The 19,923-nt window shown below is 48.2% G+C and overlaps 1 protein-coding gene across 2 annotated transcripts in view; it reads left to right on the top strand.

The window, feature by feature from the left end:
* The window catches only part of LOC138282986 (secreted Ly-6/uPAR-related protein 1-like), a 176,178-nt gene that overhangs the window by 138,827 nt on the left and 17,428 nt on the right, over positions 1-19,923 (top strand). The window contains exon 4 of one of the 2 annotated variants that reach the window (XM_069221077.1): positions 18,717-18,851. The exons of the other annotated variant lie outside the window; for it this stretch is intronic. Within the exon in view, the coding sequence (XP_069077178.1) occupies positions 18,717-18,847 (131 nt within the window). The 3' untranslated portion in view covers positions 18,848-18,851. The remainder of the gene's footprint in view (positions 1-18,716; positions 18,852-19,923) is intronic. 2 annotated transcript variants of the gene reach the window in all.

Below are 19,923 nucleotides of genomic sequence, written 5' to 3'. Positions count from 1 at the left end.
TGTGCAGCCACCCTTTATTTAATCCAGTTTTCAAAGCCATTTTCTAGGGAGATTTCTGGGAGAGGGCTATGACTATTTTGTTGTTGTCCATTTGTTTACTTTTCCCTAATATAAGTTTAATAATATGCTTGAGGATCATTGTAGTATATGTATATCATGAACATGATTATGATGAGTGGTGCCTTATATTATATGCATTTTGTTTGCATTTTCCACCTGCATCTCCTTGCCTCCCAATGGATTTCTAACACTCCTGTGGTACAAATATAAGCAATTATATTTTTGTATTTATTTAATTGTATTATTTTATTATTTCTTTTTTTCATTTTCCCTCCATTCATTCACCCTCTGAATGCAATAAGCATACAGCCACACAACAGCATTAATTATTTTAGGTATTATCCCATTTCTCCCGGACTCCTATCCTGCTATAGGTGCATACCAACCTTCATTTGTTAAGGATTATTACATTTTCCCATGCATCTCTCTGACTGCCACAGGTGTCTCCCTTAGAATAGATGTACATAAAGCAAAGAGTTACATATATATGGTGTTATCTTGATTGGAAATGAAATTGCATGTTATGGTGATGTGGTTTCACTTTAAAATATTGGATATGTTGTTGTTAAATATTTATGATAATAACTAAAGTGACCAGCCACACTAAGCTATATTGTCTTTGTCTGTACTAATTCAAACTGCAACAGTACCATATTTTACTAAATGTTTACTAAATGTTTCTCTTGCTTGTTTGCTTTTAGATGCGCAAGAGAAGAGACATCACCCACAGTACTGCCAGATGCAAGGCCTGTCCAAAGACACATAACCACACAACACGTGACATCAGTCATCCAATCTCTTTCGCTTGTGCCATTACTAACTGACAGCTTTTAAGATGCCCCCAAGAAAGGTGCTGTCAAGAAAGTGGCCAGTGAGAAGAAGCAGCTTTACACCACTGGCATGCCGACCACAACCTTTTTCCGGAAATGTGTGTCTCCTGCAACAACCTCTGGGGAGGAAGTTGTGAGAGGCACTCCAGCATCTATGGGACCACGCCAACCTAAGTCCAAGCCTGTGTCCATCAGTGAGGCAGTCACTGCAATCATGGAGACGGCAGTGAGCAGTAACATTGATTTGGATTTGTCCCTTTTGCAAAGTGGTACCCAATCATTTCAGGAAACAGAACAAAGTTGACAGTAGCCACAGCCAGCATTTGTAGATCTTGTTGAAGCTGGAGCAGAACAAAAGGTTAATCTTCCTGCCAAGCAAGAATCTCCTCTTTCAGAACCATTGGCCCCCACATCTCCAGCAAGGAAAAGGAAGGGTTTTTCGAAGTTTTTGAAAGCCTTAAAATTATGGAAGGGGATAAGGAGGATGACAAGCCAGACATTGTTATGAAAGCTGGCACATAGGAGACAACATAACCCCTCCTATTCAACCTGCTCCGAGAATGTGGCACAGGTACCACAGTCAGCTCCAGCTCCCATATTTGTAAGGTCTCCTCTTTGACCTACATCAACCCCTACCTCAGTAGAAGTATGCACTGCAGACAACAACAACACACCCAGCTAGTTCCAGTTCTGCTTCACGCATTGGCACTGGCACACTTAGAAAGTTTTTATGATTAGCAAGCAGCAGGATAACAATGGAAAATGCTCCATTTACCACAGAAGTGAGGTAAGCCTGGTTCACACTATGATACTGGAGGCCAAACAACCCGTGTGAAAAACAAACACACAATCCAGTGGGAGAAGCACCTTAAAAAATTGTTGTACGTGATAGTGAAAGTGAGGATAATGGGGAATCATCAGCTCTAATCACAGTGGGAGGTGATGAGGAAGAAAAAGGTGACACCTTAACTCAAAGAAGCCCTGTCCACAGCAGTGCACCGGTATCACCCGCCTCTTCATCCTCAAAATGGGAAGAGAGTCAGATGGAGATACCACAGCATACAGTGACTGCCCCAAGACGCATGTTGAGGCTTCTACCACCTACTTCTCATAAGTCACCTGCGTCAGTGGCTCCAGGAAAGAAGAAAATCCAGTTTACTATTACAGGATAGTTTATGCAGAAGAGGCTCTACAACCACAGCCACCCAATAGCACATTTGTACAATAGGAAACTGGATAAAATGTTAGTGCTAGACCTCCTCCCTTTTTCTTTTGTGGAACAACTGAGATTTTTAGAATTTGTTGTGGTCATCTGTCTGAAATGATGAATTCAACCCAGATCTGTTACCCCTTGTCCAAGCAAGAACCCTCACTGTAGTCAGGGTAAGTCACACACAATCCAAATTATCCTGTGCCCACCCTCTAGTAGCTTGGCACTGAGCAGTCAGGCTTAACTTAGAAGGCAATATGTAAAGTATTTGTGCAATAAATCATGCAATAACACAGTAGAACACCACAAAAATACACCACATTGTGTTTAGAAAAATATATAATATTTATCTGGTAAAATGCAGGTCAAACCGATTAAGATGCAATAAGTATATATTGAGCTATCACTGTAAAAAGGATATAAAGTGTATTTAGGCCCATATTTATACTTTTTGACGCTAAACTGCGCTAACGCAGTTTAGCGTCAAAAAGTTTTGCGCCGTCTAACGCCATTCTGAAGCGCCATGCGAGCGCCGTATTTATGGAATGGCGTTAGACGGCGCAATCAGACCGGCGCTGCCTGGTTTGCGTGGGAAAAAACCACGTAGACCAGACAGCGCCGGCGTAGGGGGAAAATGGCGCATGGGCGTCTTAAAATGGGGCAAGTCAGGTTACGTCGAAAAAATCGTCTTAACCCGACTTGCGCCATTTATTTTCGACGCCCATCCCCCATCAACATGACTCCTATCATTGTAAAGATAGGAGTCATGCCCCCTTGCCCAATGGCCATGCCCAGGGGACTTCTGTCCCCTGGGCATGGTCATTGGGCATAGTGGCATGTAGGGGGGCACAAATAAGGCCCCCCTATGCCACCAAAAAAAAATATAAAAAATAAAAAATTATACTTACCTGAACTTACCTGAATGTCCCTGGGGTGGGTCCCTCCATCCTTGGGGGTCCTCCTGGGGTGGGCAAGGGTGGCAGGGGGGGTCCCTGGGGGCATGGGAGGGCACCTGTGGGCTCATTTTGAGCCCACAGGCCCCTTAACGCCTGCCCTGAGCAGGCGTTAAAAAGTGGCGCAAATGCGCAGTTTTTTGCCACGCCAACTCCCGGGCGTCTCTTTTGCCCGGGAGTATAAATACCACGTAAAGGCCTGGGAGTCATTTTTTAGACGGGAACGCCTCCCTTGCATATCATTAACGCAAGGAAGGGGTTCACGCTAAAAAATGACGCACATTCCGGGAACTTTGGCGCTATTCGCCTCTAACGCCATAGTATAAATATGGCGTTAGTTGGCGTTAGTTTTGCGTCGAAATTGCGTCAAAAAAAACGACGCAATTTCGGCGCAAACGGAGTATAAATATGGCCCTTAGGCCCATATTTATACTTTTTGACGCTAAACTGCGCTAACGCAGTTTAGCGTCAAAAAGTTTTGCGCCGTCTAACGCCATTCTGAAGCGCCATGCGGGCGCCGTATTTATGGAATGGCGTTAGACGGCGCAATCAGACCGGCGCTGCCTGGTTTGCGTGGGAAAAAACCACGTAGACCAGACAGCGCCGGCGTAGGGGGAAAATGGCGCATGGGCGTCTTAAAATGGGGCAAGTCAGGTTACGTCGAAAAAATCGTCTTAACCCGACTTGCGCCATTTATTTTCGACGCCCATCCCCCATCAACATGACTCCTATCATTGTAAAGATAGGAGTCATGCCCCCTTGCCCAATGGCCATGCCCAGGGGACTTCTGTCCCCTGGGCATGGTCATTGGGCATAGTGGCATGTAGGGGGGCACAAATAAGGCCCCCCTATGCCACCAAAAAAAAATATAAAAAATAAAAAATTATACTTACCTGAACTTACCTGAATGTCCCTGGGGTGGGTCCCTCCATCCTTGGGGGTCCTCCTGGGGTGGGCAAGGGTGGCAGGGGGGGTCCCTGGGGGCATGGGAGGGCACCTGTGGGCTCATTTTGAGCCCACAGGCCCCTTAACGCCTGCCCTGAGCAGGCGTTAAAAAGTGGCGCAAATGCGCCGTTTTTTGCCACGCCAACTCCCGGGCGTCTCTTTTGCCCGGGAGTATAAATACCACGTAAAGGCCTGGGAGTCATTTTTTAGACGGGAACGCCTCCCTTGCATATCATTAACGCAAGGAAGGGGTTCACGCTAAAAAATGACGCACATTCCGGGAACTTTGGCGCTATTCGCCTCTAACGCCATAGTATAAATATGGCGTTAGTTGGCGTTAGTTTTGCGTCGAAATTGCGTCAAAAAAAACGACGCAATTTCGGCGCAAACGGAGTATAAATATGGCCCTCAGTCTCTTAAAAGCAATAAATGTCTCTTGCAAGCGCAAAGTTCCTGGTTTGCATTTGAAATCTCAACAAAGAACCGCAGAGGAGGGGACGCGTGGAAAACAGGAGGTGTTTGTCAGTTTCTTGGGCTGCACACGGCATTGCATCATTTATTTTTAATGCAGAGAAGGCTTTGCATTGATTTCCAACGGTTGGTCTTGGATTCTCTTCGGGTTGCTGGGTTTTCGGACACCCCGGGGACAATGCATTGAAATTCGGCACTGACAGGACGAAGTCACTGGAGCTGCGTCGATCCGGTGGGCTTTGCGTGGAAATTTCTACCACACTGCAGACGCTGTGTCGATTCCTCTCAGGAAGTTGCGTTGTGTCATTCCAGCTCAGCTGTGCGTCGATCCAGTGGGCTGTGCGTCGAATTTCCAGTCACTACACTGGTGCTGCGTCGATCTTCTCTTTGTGAAGTCGGGCTGCGTCGATCCAGTTCAGCGTGCAGTGAATTTTTCACAGAGAGGCAGACTGTGCATCGTTTCTGGCAGGCAGTGTGTCAATTTTCACTGGACCGGGAGTTCTTCTTGCAGTAATTAAGGCCCTCATTACAACACTGGCGGTAAGTGCGCTTACCGCCATGCTGACTGCTGCAACATACCGCGGCGGTATACCGCTACCCCTATTATGACCCACACATAGAAATCTGCCACTTTACAGACACACACACAAGTCTGCCAGCCCAAAGGTCGGTGAAAAAGTGGCGGTACTAAAACCCACACCCTTATGCCAACAGAAATACGCCCACAGCATCGTAACCCATGAATCACAGTGGCGGTCATTCAACCATGGTAAACCATTGGTGGTACAGACCGCCGTGCTCAAAATACTCACACACATACCAAACTACACCACATTGGACAATTCAAACTGCACATACCTGACACACACACACCCACACCAATATAAAACACGCACCCACACTACCCACAACCCTTTACGACCCAAAGATTTTGGCAAGTGAGAGAAAGACAAGCCAGGAGCCCCCACTGAATCTGAGCCACAAAACACCATCACCCATACACCATCCACGCACCTCACAGCACACACCCCAACACATCACCCCACACACCCTCACACATACCACTCACACTACACCCATGTCACCACAAAGACACCCCAGGTTCTCAGAGGAGGAGCTAAGGGGCATTGTGGAAGAAAACATCCAGGTAGAGCCATAGCTATTCGGATCACAGGTGAAGCAGACATCTATTGCAAGGGAGATGGAGCTATGGCGGGGAGTCGTGGACAGGGTTAACACTATGGGGCAGCACCAAAGAACAAGGGATGGCATCAGGAAGAGGTGGAACAACCTATGGGGGAAGGTACGTTCCATGGTTGCAAGACACCAGATAGTTGTACAGAGGACTGGCGGTGGACCCCCACCCCCTCCCCAACAACTAACAATATGGGAGGAGCAAGTCTTGCAATACTGCATCCTGAGGGCCTGGCAGGACTAGCAGGAGGACTGGACTCTGGTAAGTCAAATCTTTACTACTTTATACCCCACCCTACCTGCATGCCATCACAAACAACAACCCCTACTGTCACCCCCATCACCCCACCACCTCACATATACCCCACCATCACAACCCACCCATCCCAACATCAAGCCCTGCATGTAACACCAATGCATGGACCCCCATCACAGACCTACACGGACACCCATCACCACAGCATGCACACTAGTGACAATCACTTAGCCAAACAAATCACTCCTCACACAAGCCAAAGCTGCCTTGCTAATAACAACTATAGAGGGAAACATACCCATGCACAAGATGGCACACGCAGAAACAATAACACTGCATTTATATCCCCACAGGACCCCACTCAACGTCACTGGAGAGGAGGTGCCAGCCACATCCAGTCCCCTCCCAGAAGAGGCCCACAGTGATGACAGCAGCTCTGCACGCCTGGATCACGATGACCAACCTGGCCCATCAGGGACCTCTGGACAGTCGGTTACCCAGGCACAGCCCCAACCCATCACAGAGACTCCCCCCTCAGGAAACACCACCACAGCACCCACCCAGCGGGCCCATCCTTCTGTCCCCAGGACACCTCAATCAACAGAGTGTCCATCACTACAGGGAACCAAGGCAACCGCAAAAACACAAGACGATCAGGGACCTGGGGTCCGTGGCAGTGGGCACACGGTTCAGTAGACATAGGCACAGGACAACAGGGAATCTAGGAGGACTGCTGTGCGACAGGGGGAGGACAGGCCCTGGGAACCGACTCTCCACAAGGCACTCACCAACATCCTGGGAGCATACCACCACTCCCAGGAGACCATGGGCAAGTTGCAGGAGACCCAGCAGCTGCAGGAAGGACAGTACCTGGGGATCAGGGAGGACCTGAGGGACATCCACACCACCCTCGTCACCATTGCAGGAGTGCTGGCAGACATGGCCAACACCATGAGGAAGGCAGTGGCACACCAACGGGTCCCTGACACTAGCCAACGCTAGTGGACAGGAGGCCCTGCCACAGGAACAACAGGCCACCAGCACCCCACCCCCTGCAGAAGAAGAACCACCTCACAAACAGTCCTGCGATCCAGGCAGCAGCCAGAGAACATTGCCAAGACCCCTGCCAGGAAATAAGACTCTTCTGATTTTCACCCTTGTGTCCCACTCTGTCACCCTGTCCACCTTGAACTGCCATTGATCCACTTCCTATGCCCCCTTGGACAATGCACCTGTGATACAAATAGATTGGACTCTACCCTGGACTTTCCTCGATCAGCAACCCAGCCCGTTGCAATACCTCCTCCACTTATTAGCACCTAAATAAACACCCTTGGAACAAATTCAAGTATGGAGTCTGTCAATTGTTTGACATATGTATTAGTTTAACAAACTGTAAACATTGCAATTCAAATGTACTGTAATATTTCCAGAGTGGCGCACAGATATCTGAAAATAGAGATGCCAAAGGTACAGTAAGTGGCCATAGAAATAGGGAAATCAGGCTGCCATGTTCAATGACAAACACAAAACTGCAATGGAAGGTGAAGTTACAGTGTCTTACCTGTGTGTCACTGGAAGAACTGTTGCATTAGTGTAGTTCTGTTGTCCACATCCTCTTCCTCTGCCTCCTCTTCGTCACTGTCCACAGGTTCCACCGCAGCCACACAACCATCCCCAGGTTCATCCTCCTGCAGAAAAGGTACCTGGCGCCTCAAGGCCAGGTTGTGCAACATGCAACGATGATCTAGCACATCTTCTTGGGTGAGTAGTACAGGGATCCACCTGTCAGAGGGAGGCACCAGAATCTGGCCTTCAGGAGGCCAAAGGTTCGCTCAATAATCCTCCTTGTTTACCCATCTGCCTCATTGTAACGTTCTTCTGCCCTTGTCCTGGCATTCCTCACTGGGGTCAGTAGCCATGAGAGGTTGGGGTAACCAGAGTCACCTGCAAATATTGAGGGATACACGTTAGCCACACACTCACCCTTAGGGCCAAACCCACATCCATATACCTACATCAACTGTGTGGAGACCATGGGCTCACCTATTAGCCACACCCTGTGCCTCTGGAGTTGAGACATCACAGATGGGATGCTGCTATTCCTCAAGATAAAGGCATCATGCACAGAGCCAGGATACTTTGCATTGACATGGGAGATGTACTGGTCCGCCAAACACACTATCTGCACATTCAGAGAGTGAAAGCTTTTTCTATTTCTGAACACTTGTTCATTTCTCCGGGGGGGGGGGGGACAATGCAATATGTGTACCATATGTGTACCATCAATGGCACCAATGATGTTGGGGATATGTCCCAGTGCATAGACGTCAGCCTTCACTGTGACCAAATCCTCCACCTGGGGTATACGATGTAGCTGAGCATGTTTTTCATCAGGGCAGACAACACTCTAGTCAGCACGTTTGAGAACATAGGCTGTGACATCCCTGATGCCATGGCCCCTGTCGCTTGGAAGGAACCACTTGCCAGGAAATGGAGCACTGACAGGACCTGCACTAGAGGGGAGATACCTGTGGGGTGGCGGAAAGCCGATATCAGGTCTGGCTCCAATTGGGCACACAGTTCTTGGATTGTGGCCCTATCAAGTCTGAAGGTCAAGATAATGTGCCTGTCTTCCATTGTCGCCAAGTCCACCAGGGGTCTATACACGGGGAATGTCTCCATCTCCTATTCATCCTCAGTGGTTGAACTCTAGAGTGAAAAACAGTGAGCAGAAGGTCATATTCAAACATATTGCCACATTAATATGCAATTTTTGCATTACAGAAACAGTATGTGAACTCGTAAGTCAGTTGATGTGCCAATGTCTGCTGTGACGCAGTTAGGTGCCCATCTGAAATGGCGGCTGCCTGACCTGTGAGAAGGGACAAGTGGAAATGAGGTAATTCCGCTGGTGTTGTGCGCCGTTGCGGTTGGCGGTTGATGACCGCCGTACTACACCACATTGGTTATCATTGGGGCCTATGGGTTCCAGGAGCCAATGGCGATGTACGCCGGCGGTGACGGTACGCACCGCCGTGGACGTGACCGCTATTGTCTAACTGTTCACTCACTTGCTACCTGACCTTCAACAGGAGAAGACCTACTCTGCAAGTGCTGCTGTGACCTGTGTCTGGAAGCGACAATAGCTCATGTGTCTGGGGAAAGGGCCCCTGCCTTCACTTCAGAGGAGTTGGAGAGACTGGTGGATGGGGTCCTACTCCAGTACCCTTTACTCTATGTTGTTCCAGACAAACAGGTGAGTACACTGTGAGCATGGGCATGAATGTATGGCTTGCTGTGTTTGTAAGCCTCGTGTAGGGGGGGGTCGGAGGGGTCCTGGACAGAGTGCTGCATGTATGGTGGTCAATGTATGTGCATAAGGGGATGGAGGGATATGGTGGGCCATGAGTATAAGAGTCTGGACGGTAGGACTAATAATTTTTTTCTGTATTTTTTCTGCAGGTCAGCACCCATCTGAAAAAGGGTATTTGGCGAGCCATCGCCAAGGAGGTGCGGACCCTGGGGGTCTTTGGCAGGCGGAGCACCCACTCCCCCAAACGGTGGGAGGACCTATTCCGCTGGGCAAGGAAGATGGCGGAGGCCCAGCTGGGGCTGGCCTCCCAATGAGGAAGGGGTGCCCGTCGTACCCTGACCCCCCTGATGTTCCGCATCCTGGCGGTGACCTATCTGGAGTTGGATGGGCACTTGAATGCATCACAGCAGCCACAAGGTGGAGAGTACAGATTCTGAATCATGACTTTGCACGCGTTAAGGTATGACCTGGGTGGGGGATGTGGGCTGTGGGTGCCCCTAGGCCAGGACAAACATGGCAGGGCATGTTCAATGTGGGCAAGCTCAGATGCACTCCAACCCCAGTCATGTTAGTGAGCATCTACTACTGGGCAGGGTCCTGTGGGTTTCAGGTGTGCAGGTAATGGCATTAGGCATTGTACCCCATGGGCTGGTGACTAGCATTGTAACTGGCAGTGCATGGCCTAGTGCATAGGGCTGTTCCCTGTGAGTTGTGTAGGCCAACCGTAGTGTTGTTGCTGGCATTGACCAAGTGTATTCTTTGTCTTCCCCCTCTTTTTGTTTTGTCACCCTGTCCTTGTGTGCATTAGCATCATCTGTCGGAGGAGCAGAGGCACCGGCGACGGAGGGAGCTGCATCCCACATGGGCCTCGAGACCAAATCCACTGATGGTGAGGGCACAGTGGGACTGAGGTGAGGGAAGCACCACGAGGGAGATGGGGGGAACAGAACCGCCAGCGACACCTCCTCCGATGGAAGCTCCCTGGTAGTGTGGACACCTCTGTGCCCACCCCAACTACAGGTACAGCCGCCACCCCCGTACCAGCACCGCCCTCCCAGCAGCCCCTCAGTGTGTTTCCTGTGCCCGCTAAACCAGGAGGGTGGGCATCTGCTTCGCCCAAGGAACCTCAGGCCCTGCCCCAGTCAGCCCTGCTGCCCTCAGTGAGGAGGGTATTGACCTCCTGATATCCCTCTCTGTTGGGCAGTGAACCATACTGAATGCCATCCAGGGTCTAGCAGGGCAGTTGCAACAAACAAATGCATACCTGGAGGGCATTCACTCTGGCGTGGCAGCCCAACAAGAGCATTCCAGGCTCTGGCTAACTCACTGATGGCAGCCATTGTCCATGTCTCCAGCCTTCCCCCTCCAACATCCTCTACCGAGTCCCAATCCCCTCAATCCCAGCCTATCCCAAGCACACCTTCAGACCAGCAATCACCCAAATCAACACAGAAGTGGTCCAGGCAAACACACGCACCACACTCCATCTCACAGGCACTCACACAAGCACCATCCACATGCAGACACCAACATCCACTCCCTCCACTGTGTCCCCTTCCTCCTCCTCGTCCACCTCCCTCCCAGTAGCGTCTCCACTCACACCTGCATGTACTACATCCTCATCCACTACCTCCATCACTTGCACGCCTATCACTATACGGCCCTCACTGGCAGTCACCACCCCCACATCCATGCACACCTCCCTTGTGTCGTCTCCCACTGTGTCTGTGACCCCTCCTCCCAAAGTACAAGCACTCAGACACCCAACAGCCATCCACCTCACAACAGCATCCAGCACATGCACCTGCACCTGCACCCAAACACAGCGGACTGACACCTCCTACAACCACTCCCTCTTCTTCCACTCCCAAACCTTCACCCTCTTCCTGCCCCAGTGCCCCTAAGAAGCTTTTCCTCGCCACCATTGACCTTTTTTTCTAGCAGTAACCCCCCGTCCTTCACCTCAGCCCAGGGTGGCCAGAACCCAGCCCAGTACCTCAGCCACCCAGTCCATGGCCACTGTGGTTTCTGCAGCAACTGCAGGTGTGAGAGGCTCCAAGGAGGCACCCGTCAGCCCAGCCAATGTGCCAGCACCACCTGCCAAGGCCAAGAAGGGTCCGCCACCTAGCACAAGCTGGCAGAAGCAAGGAGGCACCACCATCTGCCAAGGGCAGGAAGGGGCACACAACAACAGCCATGGCACTTCGGCCGTCCGAGGCTGCAGGTGAAGGCCTGGAGGCTACCACCACCACTGACAGCACTGCCACCTGTACCGTGGCCAGCACACATCCTGCACCACAGCCAGCACCGCCGCCAGCAGCAGCAGCCCCAGTGGGCAGCCGACCGAGGCTGCAGGTGAAGGCCTGGAGGCTACCACCACCACTGACAGTACCGCCACCTGCACTGCGACCAGCACCGTCACCTGCACCGCCGCCAGCAGCACCACCGCCAGCAGCAGCAGCCCCAGTGGCCAGCCGTCCGAAGCTGCAGGTGAAGGCCTGGAGTCTACCACCACCACTGACAGCACCGCCACCAGCAGCGCAACTGGCATCCACTGAGCAGCCGTCACCGCTGGCGAGCAGTGTGTAGTGGTGACTACATGGGCTGCACTGCGTCCTGGCCCCTGCAACAGCTGTCGGTGTGACACACAGGTGAGAGACTGTGACCTTGCCCCATCCAGGATGAAGCACACTGGGCACAAGGCCCCCTCCAGCACCAGTGGAAGAAGGCATCCACTCAGGCCTTCCTTTGCCAGTATGAAGCACACTTGGCACAAGGCCCCCTCCAGCACCAGTGGAAGAAAGCATCCACTCAGCCCCTCCTTGCCAGGATGAAGCACACTTGGCACAAGGCCCCCTCCAGAACCAGTGGAAGAAGGCATCCACCTGAGAGACTGTGGCTTTGCACTCCCCAGGACCAGGCAGTGGGCAAACCAACCACTTGAGAGGCTGTGGCTTTGCACTCCCCGGGGCCAAGCAGTAGGCATGGAGCCCCCTCCAGGCCAGTGGCGTTGTACCATCTTCCGGCTGAGGTGCCCCCCTCCATTCCCTGTCCCCCTAAGGTGCCTGTGTTTTTTCGACCTGATGCCCCTACAGTGTTCTCTCCGTATTAAGGCGGGAGTCAAGTGTGGCCTTGCCCTACATGTTATAGCCCAGTGGGCCACGGACATTTTGGAGTGGGCATTGTCCCTCCTTTTGTATATATTGTACATACTGTTTATTGTTTAAGGACGTATAGATCTAAAACTGTACAATTATACTCATTTTACTCCATTTCTTTTGTTCTTGCGTTTTTCCTGAGGGTTACGGGGTGTATATATAATGTTGTTGCATCTGTTTGTGTGTATGGTGTTGGGGTGGGGGTGTTACGTGTTGCGTGTGTGTGTCACTCTCTTTTTCCTCCCCCCTCCCTTGTGTGCTAGGTGCAGTACTCACCGTGGTGGTCTTCATCGGCGTTCCTGTTCCTGGTGTATGAGAAGGGACACCAGCATTGGAATATGTGCAGCTCGGGCTCCATGGCGATATGGTTCTTCCTTGAGTGTGGAGTGGTGAGTCGTTTCCCTTCAGTGTTCTGTTTCTGCCGTGCTTTTTATGGTGTTGGTACCACCTCAGAAAAGCTGGCGGATAGGCCTGTTGTAATGCTGTGGGCAGTACATTGTCTTCCGCCTGGCTGTTGGCGGTTACCGCCACGGTGTTTGTTGCTACAGCTGTGGCAGTTGGTGTGTTAAAGTGGCTGTATGTGTTGGCGGTTTCCACCGTGGTCATAATTCCATTTTTTTTTTGCGCCGGCCGGTTGGCAGTGTTACTGACGCTTTATCACTGACCGCCAGGGTTGTAATGACGGCCTAAGTCTATTTGGTCCTGAGACTTGAGGGAACAGGAGGCAAGCTCTATCCAAGCCCTTGGAGAGCACTTCTCAGCACAGCCAGAGAGCAGCAAGGCAGCAGGGCAACAGCAAGGTATCAGTCCTTCTCAGAAAGCAGTCAGGTGAGTCCTTTGGGCAGCCAGACAGTTCTCCTTGGCAGGTTGCAGGTTCTGGTTCAGGTTCTCTTCTCCAGGAAGTGTCTGAGTTGGTAGGGGCAGAGGCCCTGTTTAAATACCCAAATGTGCTTTTGAAGTGGGAGAAACGTCAAAGAGTGGCTTAGAAGTGCACAAGGTCCCCTTTCAGTTCAATCCTTTCTGCCAGGGTCCCAGTAGGGGGTGTTGCAGTCCTTTATGTGAGGGCAGGCTACTGTCCTTTGATTTGTAAGTGTGAGGCCCTCCACCCTCCTAGCCCACGAAGACCCATTCAATATGCTGATGTATGCAAGCGAGGCTGAGCATCCTGTGTTTGGGGTTTGTCTGAGTGGATGCACAGAGGAGCTGTCAACTGAATCTAGCCAGACGTGGATTGTAAGGCACAGAAGGATTTAAATGCAAAGAAATGCTCACTTTCTAAAAGTTCCCACTCAGGCCATTCTATATATGACCTCCTTACTCCTTTCACATCAGCAGCTACCACTCAAACAGTATATGAGGGTAGCCCTAATGTTAGCCTATGAAAAAAGCGGGCCTCACAGCAGTGCAAAATGAATTTAGGAGTTTTAGGCTTGGCAAGTACTTTTAAATGCCAAGTTGAATTGGCAGTGAACCTGCACACACAGGCCTTGCAATGGCAGGCCTGAGACATGGTTAAGGGGCTGCTTAAGTGGGTGGCACAAGCAATGCTGCAGGCTCACTAATAGCATTTAATCTACAGGCCCTGGGCACATATAGTACACTTTGCTAGGTACTCATAAGTAAATCAATAAGCCAATTGGGTATGATCCAATGTCATCATTTTTAAGGGAGAGAGCATATGCACTTTAGCATTGGTTAGCAGTGGTAAAGTGGGAAGAGTCCTAAAACAAGCAAAAACTGTGTCCAAAAAGTGGAGGGAGGCAGACAAAAAGTTAGGAGTGACTACCATAAGGCTGTCAGGGCTTACACAGTCCATCATCCTTTTGTGTTGCTAAATTTGACTAGCAAGCGATTCAGGGACCTACCGTACGCAGTGTACAGAAAACGGGTTATAGCTTGGTCATCTGGATCCTGTAAACTCCAGGCTTCTCTCAATCCCAGCGGGTACAGGTGGATATTAAAAATCACCCCTACACAACGTAGAAAACAGTACATAGTTTTAGGTGAAATGAGTCAAGATTTTTCCCTTTTCAACTATGAGCTCAAATTTATTAGGGATAACTTTACTACAACATAAATTCATCAACAGCAGCATAGAGTCATCCTTAAATTCTAGTCAAACTAACAAATAATGGAGCAGCCCAGTTATGTACCTAAAGATGGAAATGTCTGTAGCAGGTAAAATATGTGTGAAGAGCCCCCATTCCCCTGTATGCCCCAAACATAATAGAATGGCAGATAGGTGATAATATCAATAGCCCTCCAGAAAGATTGAATTGTCAGGTTTAAAGATAGAGAACCGCGCGACAAAACCTAACCACTCTGGGTCAAACATTTTAGCTGAGACCCCTGCTGTATTCTAAAAAACAAGTGATATGATCATTTAGTTTTACCTTCCCTCCCTCTCTAACAATCGTATCCATAGAAATGTGATTGACCCAAAGTTTCTCAGGGCCGACACAGCACTCAAAACGCTCTTTAATATCTGCGTTGATAAGTAGTGTTACTGGGGTATTTTCTACTCCCTCCTCCGATGAGACGGTCAATATAGGCACCGGAGGTCAATCCCGGCCAATAGAAGCCCCTAAACAAGCAAATTGATTCAAAACTTCTTAATTAAATCTTACCCCCTGTTTCATGTGTGCGGGCCAGCCCTGTTATGGTGGGTGTCCTGGAACAATGCCGGGCTAAAAGTAACCCAGGGGTAACAAACCAGTTCTGGATTTGGGTGATTGGATTTTTCTGTCTAACAATAGTATGATCTGTGTGACCTTCGAAGTTCTAAAATTAACCACAACACAGTTACCCTCGCAGTGTTAGTCCTGCTGAACCACCCACCTTATTCACCTGACCTTAATATTTATTCTTGGCAAAGCTCTGATATCGCCTCCCTTTTTACCAGACAATGCAGGGTTTTATTTTTAAGATTTTCCAAAGTTTCAATCTTCTCTATAGGGAGAGGAGCAACATCTGTAAAGACAGCTATGTAGGGAGAGGCCTGAGGTGGAAAATGCAAACCATAGCTTGCACAAGCAAAACTCCCCACCGTCTGGCGTCCGTGGCTGTGGGTGTAACGCTCTGCCAAGAATTTGCCTAGGGACACATAGATGACTATTCATTTTGGTCTTGACAGGGGGTAGACCTTGCATTGTCACTTGGTCTACTACAGTATGGGGAGATGGTCAGAAAATAAATTTCTGTGGACTGTAAACATGACCGGCACCCAACAGCATCATTGTTGCACCGTATTTATAATACAGTGCATCATGGCGGTCGTTAGCAGAATAACATCAACATTTTTTATGCTTTTGTGGCGCTTTGCTACACTAGTGTCAAACATTTTGACGCTAGTGTAGCAAAGTGGAAGGAGGCCCATAGGTTTCTATGAGCGCGTCATTTTACCGCCTGCTCCAAGCAGGCGTTAAAAATGATGCCAAAAATGGCACAGTGAAATCTGTTAAATTTCACTGTGCCATTTTTGCGGGCTTCTTAGCACTGTAACGCTCCCTTGCATACATTATGCCTGGCACAGGCATTATATGGCGCAAGGGGTTACATAGTGGCACAATGCTTGCATTGTGCCACTTTGTAAATATGGCACAGGAAAAGGCCACCCTATTGCTGCGGTAGCGTCAAATAAATGACGCTATGGTGGCGCTTAGGTGGCGCAAGGGGCTCTTAAATATGCCCCTTACTTTTTAATACATACAAGCTGCCACATTTCACAGCCATTAAATATTAAATAAAAAATGTACAGTATTATGCCTGTGTTGCCTGCAGGCAGGAAAACTTAAAGTCCTCATGGAGTGAGTCATTGAAGAGGTTGCTACTGATTACCATTTTTCTCAAAATGGCAATCTGCAGAGAAATGTAAACACATGTAAGACTGCAGCTAGCACCCCATACTGTGGCACCGAGAGCCGAACACATCATTGGTGTGGATGCGCTTGGCGGAAGATAATCTCTGAAATGGACAGAGGATGTAGCATGTTATACTCATCAGCACAGACCCTGGTATTTTGTAGTGCTGCTGTGCTTGCAGCTGCAGCAGGTATATCAGCAGGTACATCTGGAGTGGTGCAAGGATAGCGTGAATGGTGCCCGGTACAAGAGCACAGCTAGGGGCGTAGTTACAAACCACTTGTGCCATTTTAGCGCCACCATAGCTTCATGTTTTTGAAGCTAAGGTGGCGCTAAGGTGGCTTTTCTGCCACGTCATATTTACAAAGTGCCGCAATGTTTGCATTGCACCACTTTGTAACCACTTGTGCCATATTATGCCTGTGAGGCATAATGTATGTAGGGGGCGTTGCAGCACAGGGAGGCCCGAAAAAATGGTGCAGTGAAATTGACAACATTTCATGTCACCATTTTTTTTGTCATTTCTAACGCCTGCTCAGGGTAGGCGTTAAAATGATGCACCCATTATATTCAATCGGCCTCCCTATGCTTTGCTGCACTAGCTCTGCCCAACCCATACCCATTTAAAATGTCAGAAAGTTTTAAAATATAAAGGATGAAAATGGAAAGTGGAGATGGCTGCAAAATGGAGCTTAGCTGCACAGGCAGGTTCTGGATTTGTTTCTGTACCACAGCAAACCTCATTAACTGCAGGCATTGCACACATTTTCTTTGGCTGCATCTGCTGTGTTCCCCTAACCAAAAGAAAAAGTCTGAGGGAAACTATACACCGGGATGGGGAGAGAAACAAGGGTTGCAATGGTGTACATATTTCCCAAGGTTAACTGACATGAAATACAGTGTTCCTTAATGGAGTTTTCCTAAATGCAACTAGGGGAGTCGCTATTCTCTCCAAAAGGTTTGCTGAATAAATTATCAGTACCAGTTTATGAGTGTTGTGTTATGTTTAAGGTCACTCTATCAAAGGGAAAGTGGTTTATTTGCCAAAGAAGCAACTGGAAAAATCAATGAATAGCTAACTGAAAATGTGGACACTCAGGCACATTTACTTTTATTTCATGGAATTTGGTGCAGCAAAGGTACTTGCTGCACTCCGTTATGTAAAAGGGAGAGTGAAAAATGCTAATTATTTACAAAGATATGAGCATTTCTGCTTTCTCCTTGCTCTTGTGCACTGTGTGCTGCCTGTTGCCAATACAGGCATCATTACACCAAGGAGCAAAGGTGCCTGTGTTACTAACAGGCTTGTTTTGTGCAAGAAGGCATACATTCTGCACAAAAGAATAAAAAAAGGCATATTCTTTTTATGTGTTCCCCAGAATGTGGGACAAATCGAGAGAGGATCTAACAAGGAGAAATAAAGATATTTCTCATCATTATCCCTCTGAAGGTTAGGCACACCATTTTGGCACAAACCCAGGTTTTCGTGTCTTTGTAAATCTGGGTTTTGCATCCAAATGTATTGGTGGGTGCACTGGAATTCCCATGCTCTATCCATGTAACACCAACCCGAATCAAAGTAACCTAAGGCAGTACTTTAAATACTTTGGCCCAGATTTACAAAGGGCAATCCTTTAAGTCAGATGTACTAAGCCATGCAAAGCCACCTACTGTGGCTGTGCATGTCTTAGTAAATTCAGAGTAAGATGGTGCAAGGATGCACGAGCACAGAGAAAGAGCAGGAATGCATCACGTATTATTAAATATGGCACATTCCTGTTCTCTCTGTTTAAAGCAAGTTGTCTTGCTGTGTTGCACTGTGCTAAATAATAGTAAATCTGGGCCCTAGTATTTACTACAGCATGCAATGCGGCGGTGTAGCTTAGTCACTGAGATTTGGAGGTGTGAATCACAAATTTCCCAACTAAAAAACAGTATGCCACTGGGTGGAGAGATAACCAAGGTTTGGGATACAATGTACCCATAAGGAACAGGTTCAATAAGCCTCTGTCTAAGTTCCTTTTAGAAATACAACTCATTAAAATCTTTTAATGGGATGATGAAAAAAAAACAACAAAGGCATAGGCGACCCGACCCAGGGCTTGCTATAGACAACTTTTAAGCCAAGAAGGCATTAATTTGGGGGTAGTGGTGTCACACCCCAAACACCCCCTCCCACTGAAGCTACGCCACTGATGCAATGCTACACAAAGTGGCTTTGCATGGCTTAGTAAATCCCCAAAAGGATTTTGCATCAGGGTTGTTTCACTTTTTAAAATCATAGTAAATCTGGGCCTAACTGTGTAAGTTGATAGGCAGAGGGTTGCATGGTGTGCATACCTGCTTGCCTTTTTCAAAATCTAAATCTTCAGTATTCAAAATATGAAATTGGATATCTGTCTCAAAGGAGTGTGAACCATTCACTATATTGAGGACACCCTTTCTCTTTTTTCACTTCAAAGAGACTGCAAACATCAGCCAATACTGTGCAGCTAACTGTAAAGCACACACAGATTCTCTACACCTGATCATGTGCTGCAAAAAGAACCTGTGCAACAAAGTAACACCACTCAGAGGGGGTCGGCCCCGCTAAAGAGGTAAGGAGGGGTGGTTGGACTTTCATGACTTCTACTGCAAAGAGGTTTACAGGATGATTGGGATGATTGAGAAATGATTATCACAAATACACTAAAAGTTTGGTAGATGGCATTGCAATGTGTGTGGATATACATCTATATCGATGAGAAGGGAAGAAAAGCAGAATACACAATGATGTCAACTACTGGTTTACCCCTAACAAGGCTTGCAGACTGTTTTTCTTTCTCTCTCTTATTTCACCTCTTCTTCATTTACCCACCTTACAGCGTTTCTCATTATTCTACCAATATTTCTGTTTTGCTGTCCTATGTAAACTATTTTAATGCTATTACAAGGTCAGTGGGCCCTAAGTCAAGAACTGAAAACTACATCAGGCCCCATGCTCAGAGGACCTGCTATGTGCCATAGAACACTCTTATTAACCTAGGGGGAGGCCTGAATCTAATTACAAGGATCATGATGCACAAAAAGTTATTTGGATAAGTGGAATATCTTGGGTTGCAATACAGTAACTATTTACAGAGCGTGTGCAATGGAGAGATTTGTTTAGCTAAAATGTCTCAATCAGTAGGCATTTTAAATACTTCTTAAAGGAATTGATTGAAGGGTTTCTTGGAATTGCAGGGGAAATCAAATTCATATCATGGGTGCACATCCAGAGAAGGACCGGGAAATAGGCTTTTGTTTCTTAACCTGGTGAGGTTCTAGACATAAAGAGACGGCACCATGCAGCAATATATTCCTAGTCAATGTAAGTTTTCGTGCCAGGCATCTAGGGGTGCTGAGTGTATTTTCTAGGTAGCACACATCAGACACAACGCATTGTCCAGTTACAGTTCAGTTGATGTGTAGAGGCTGGTGACAAGAAATAGCTTAAGACTTTGCAGTGTATCCACATTCTCTACTTTAATGTGTTGTTTAGGATGCCATGATTGATTGCATCAGACTCTGCAGAGAATGATTAGGCAGGAATCACTCATATCCAGAATGTGAAGGGCGTTCATAATCTGTAGAAAAACTGTTTCTGTGCTACAGCCAAATCTAAAACCTGATTGGAAGTCACCTAACTAT

The sequence above is a fragment of the Pleurodeles waltl genome, chromosome 2_2 (genome assembly GCF_031143425.1).
Source record: "Pleurodeles waltl isolate 20211129_DDA chromosome 2_2, aPleWal1.hap1.20221129, whole genome shotgun sequence".
Taxonomy (NCBI): Eukaryota; Metazoa; Chordata; class Amphibia; order Caudata; family Salamandridae; genus Pleurodeles; species Pleurodeles waltl.
Note: the sequence above shows the minus strand (reverse complement) of the source record. Positions and strands in the feature narration are given on the sequence as shown.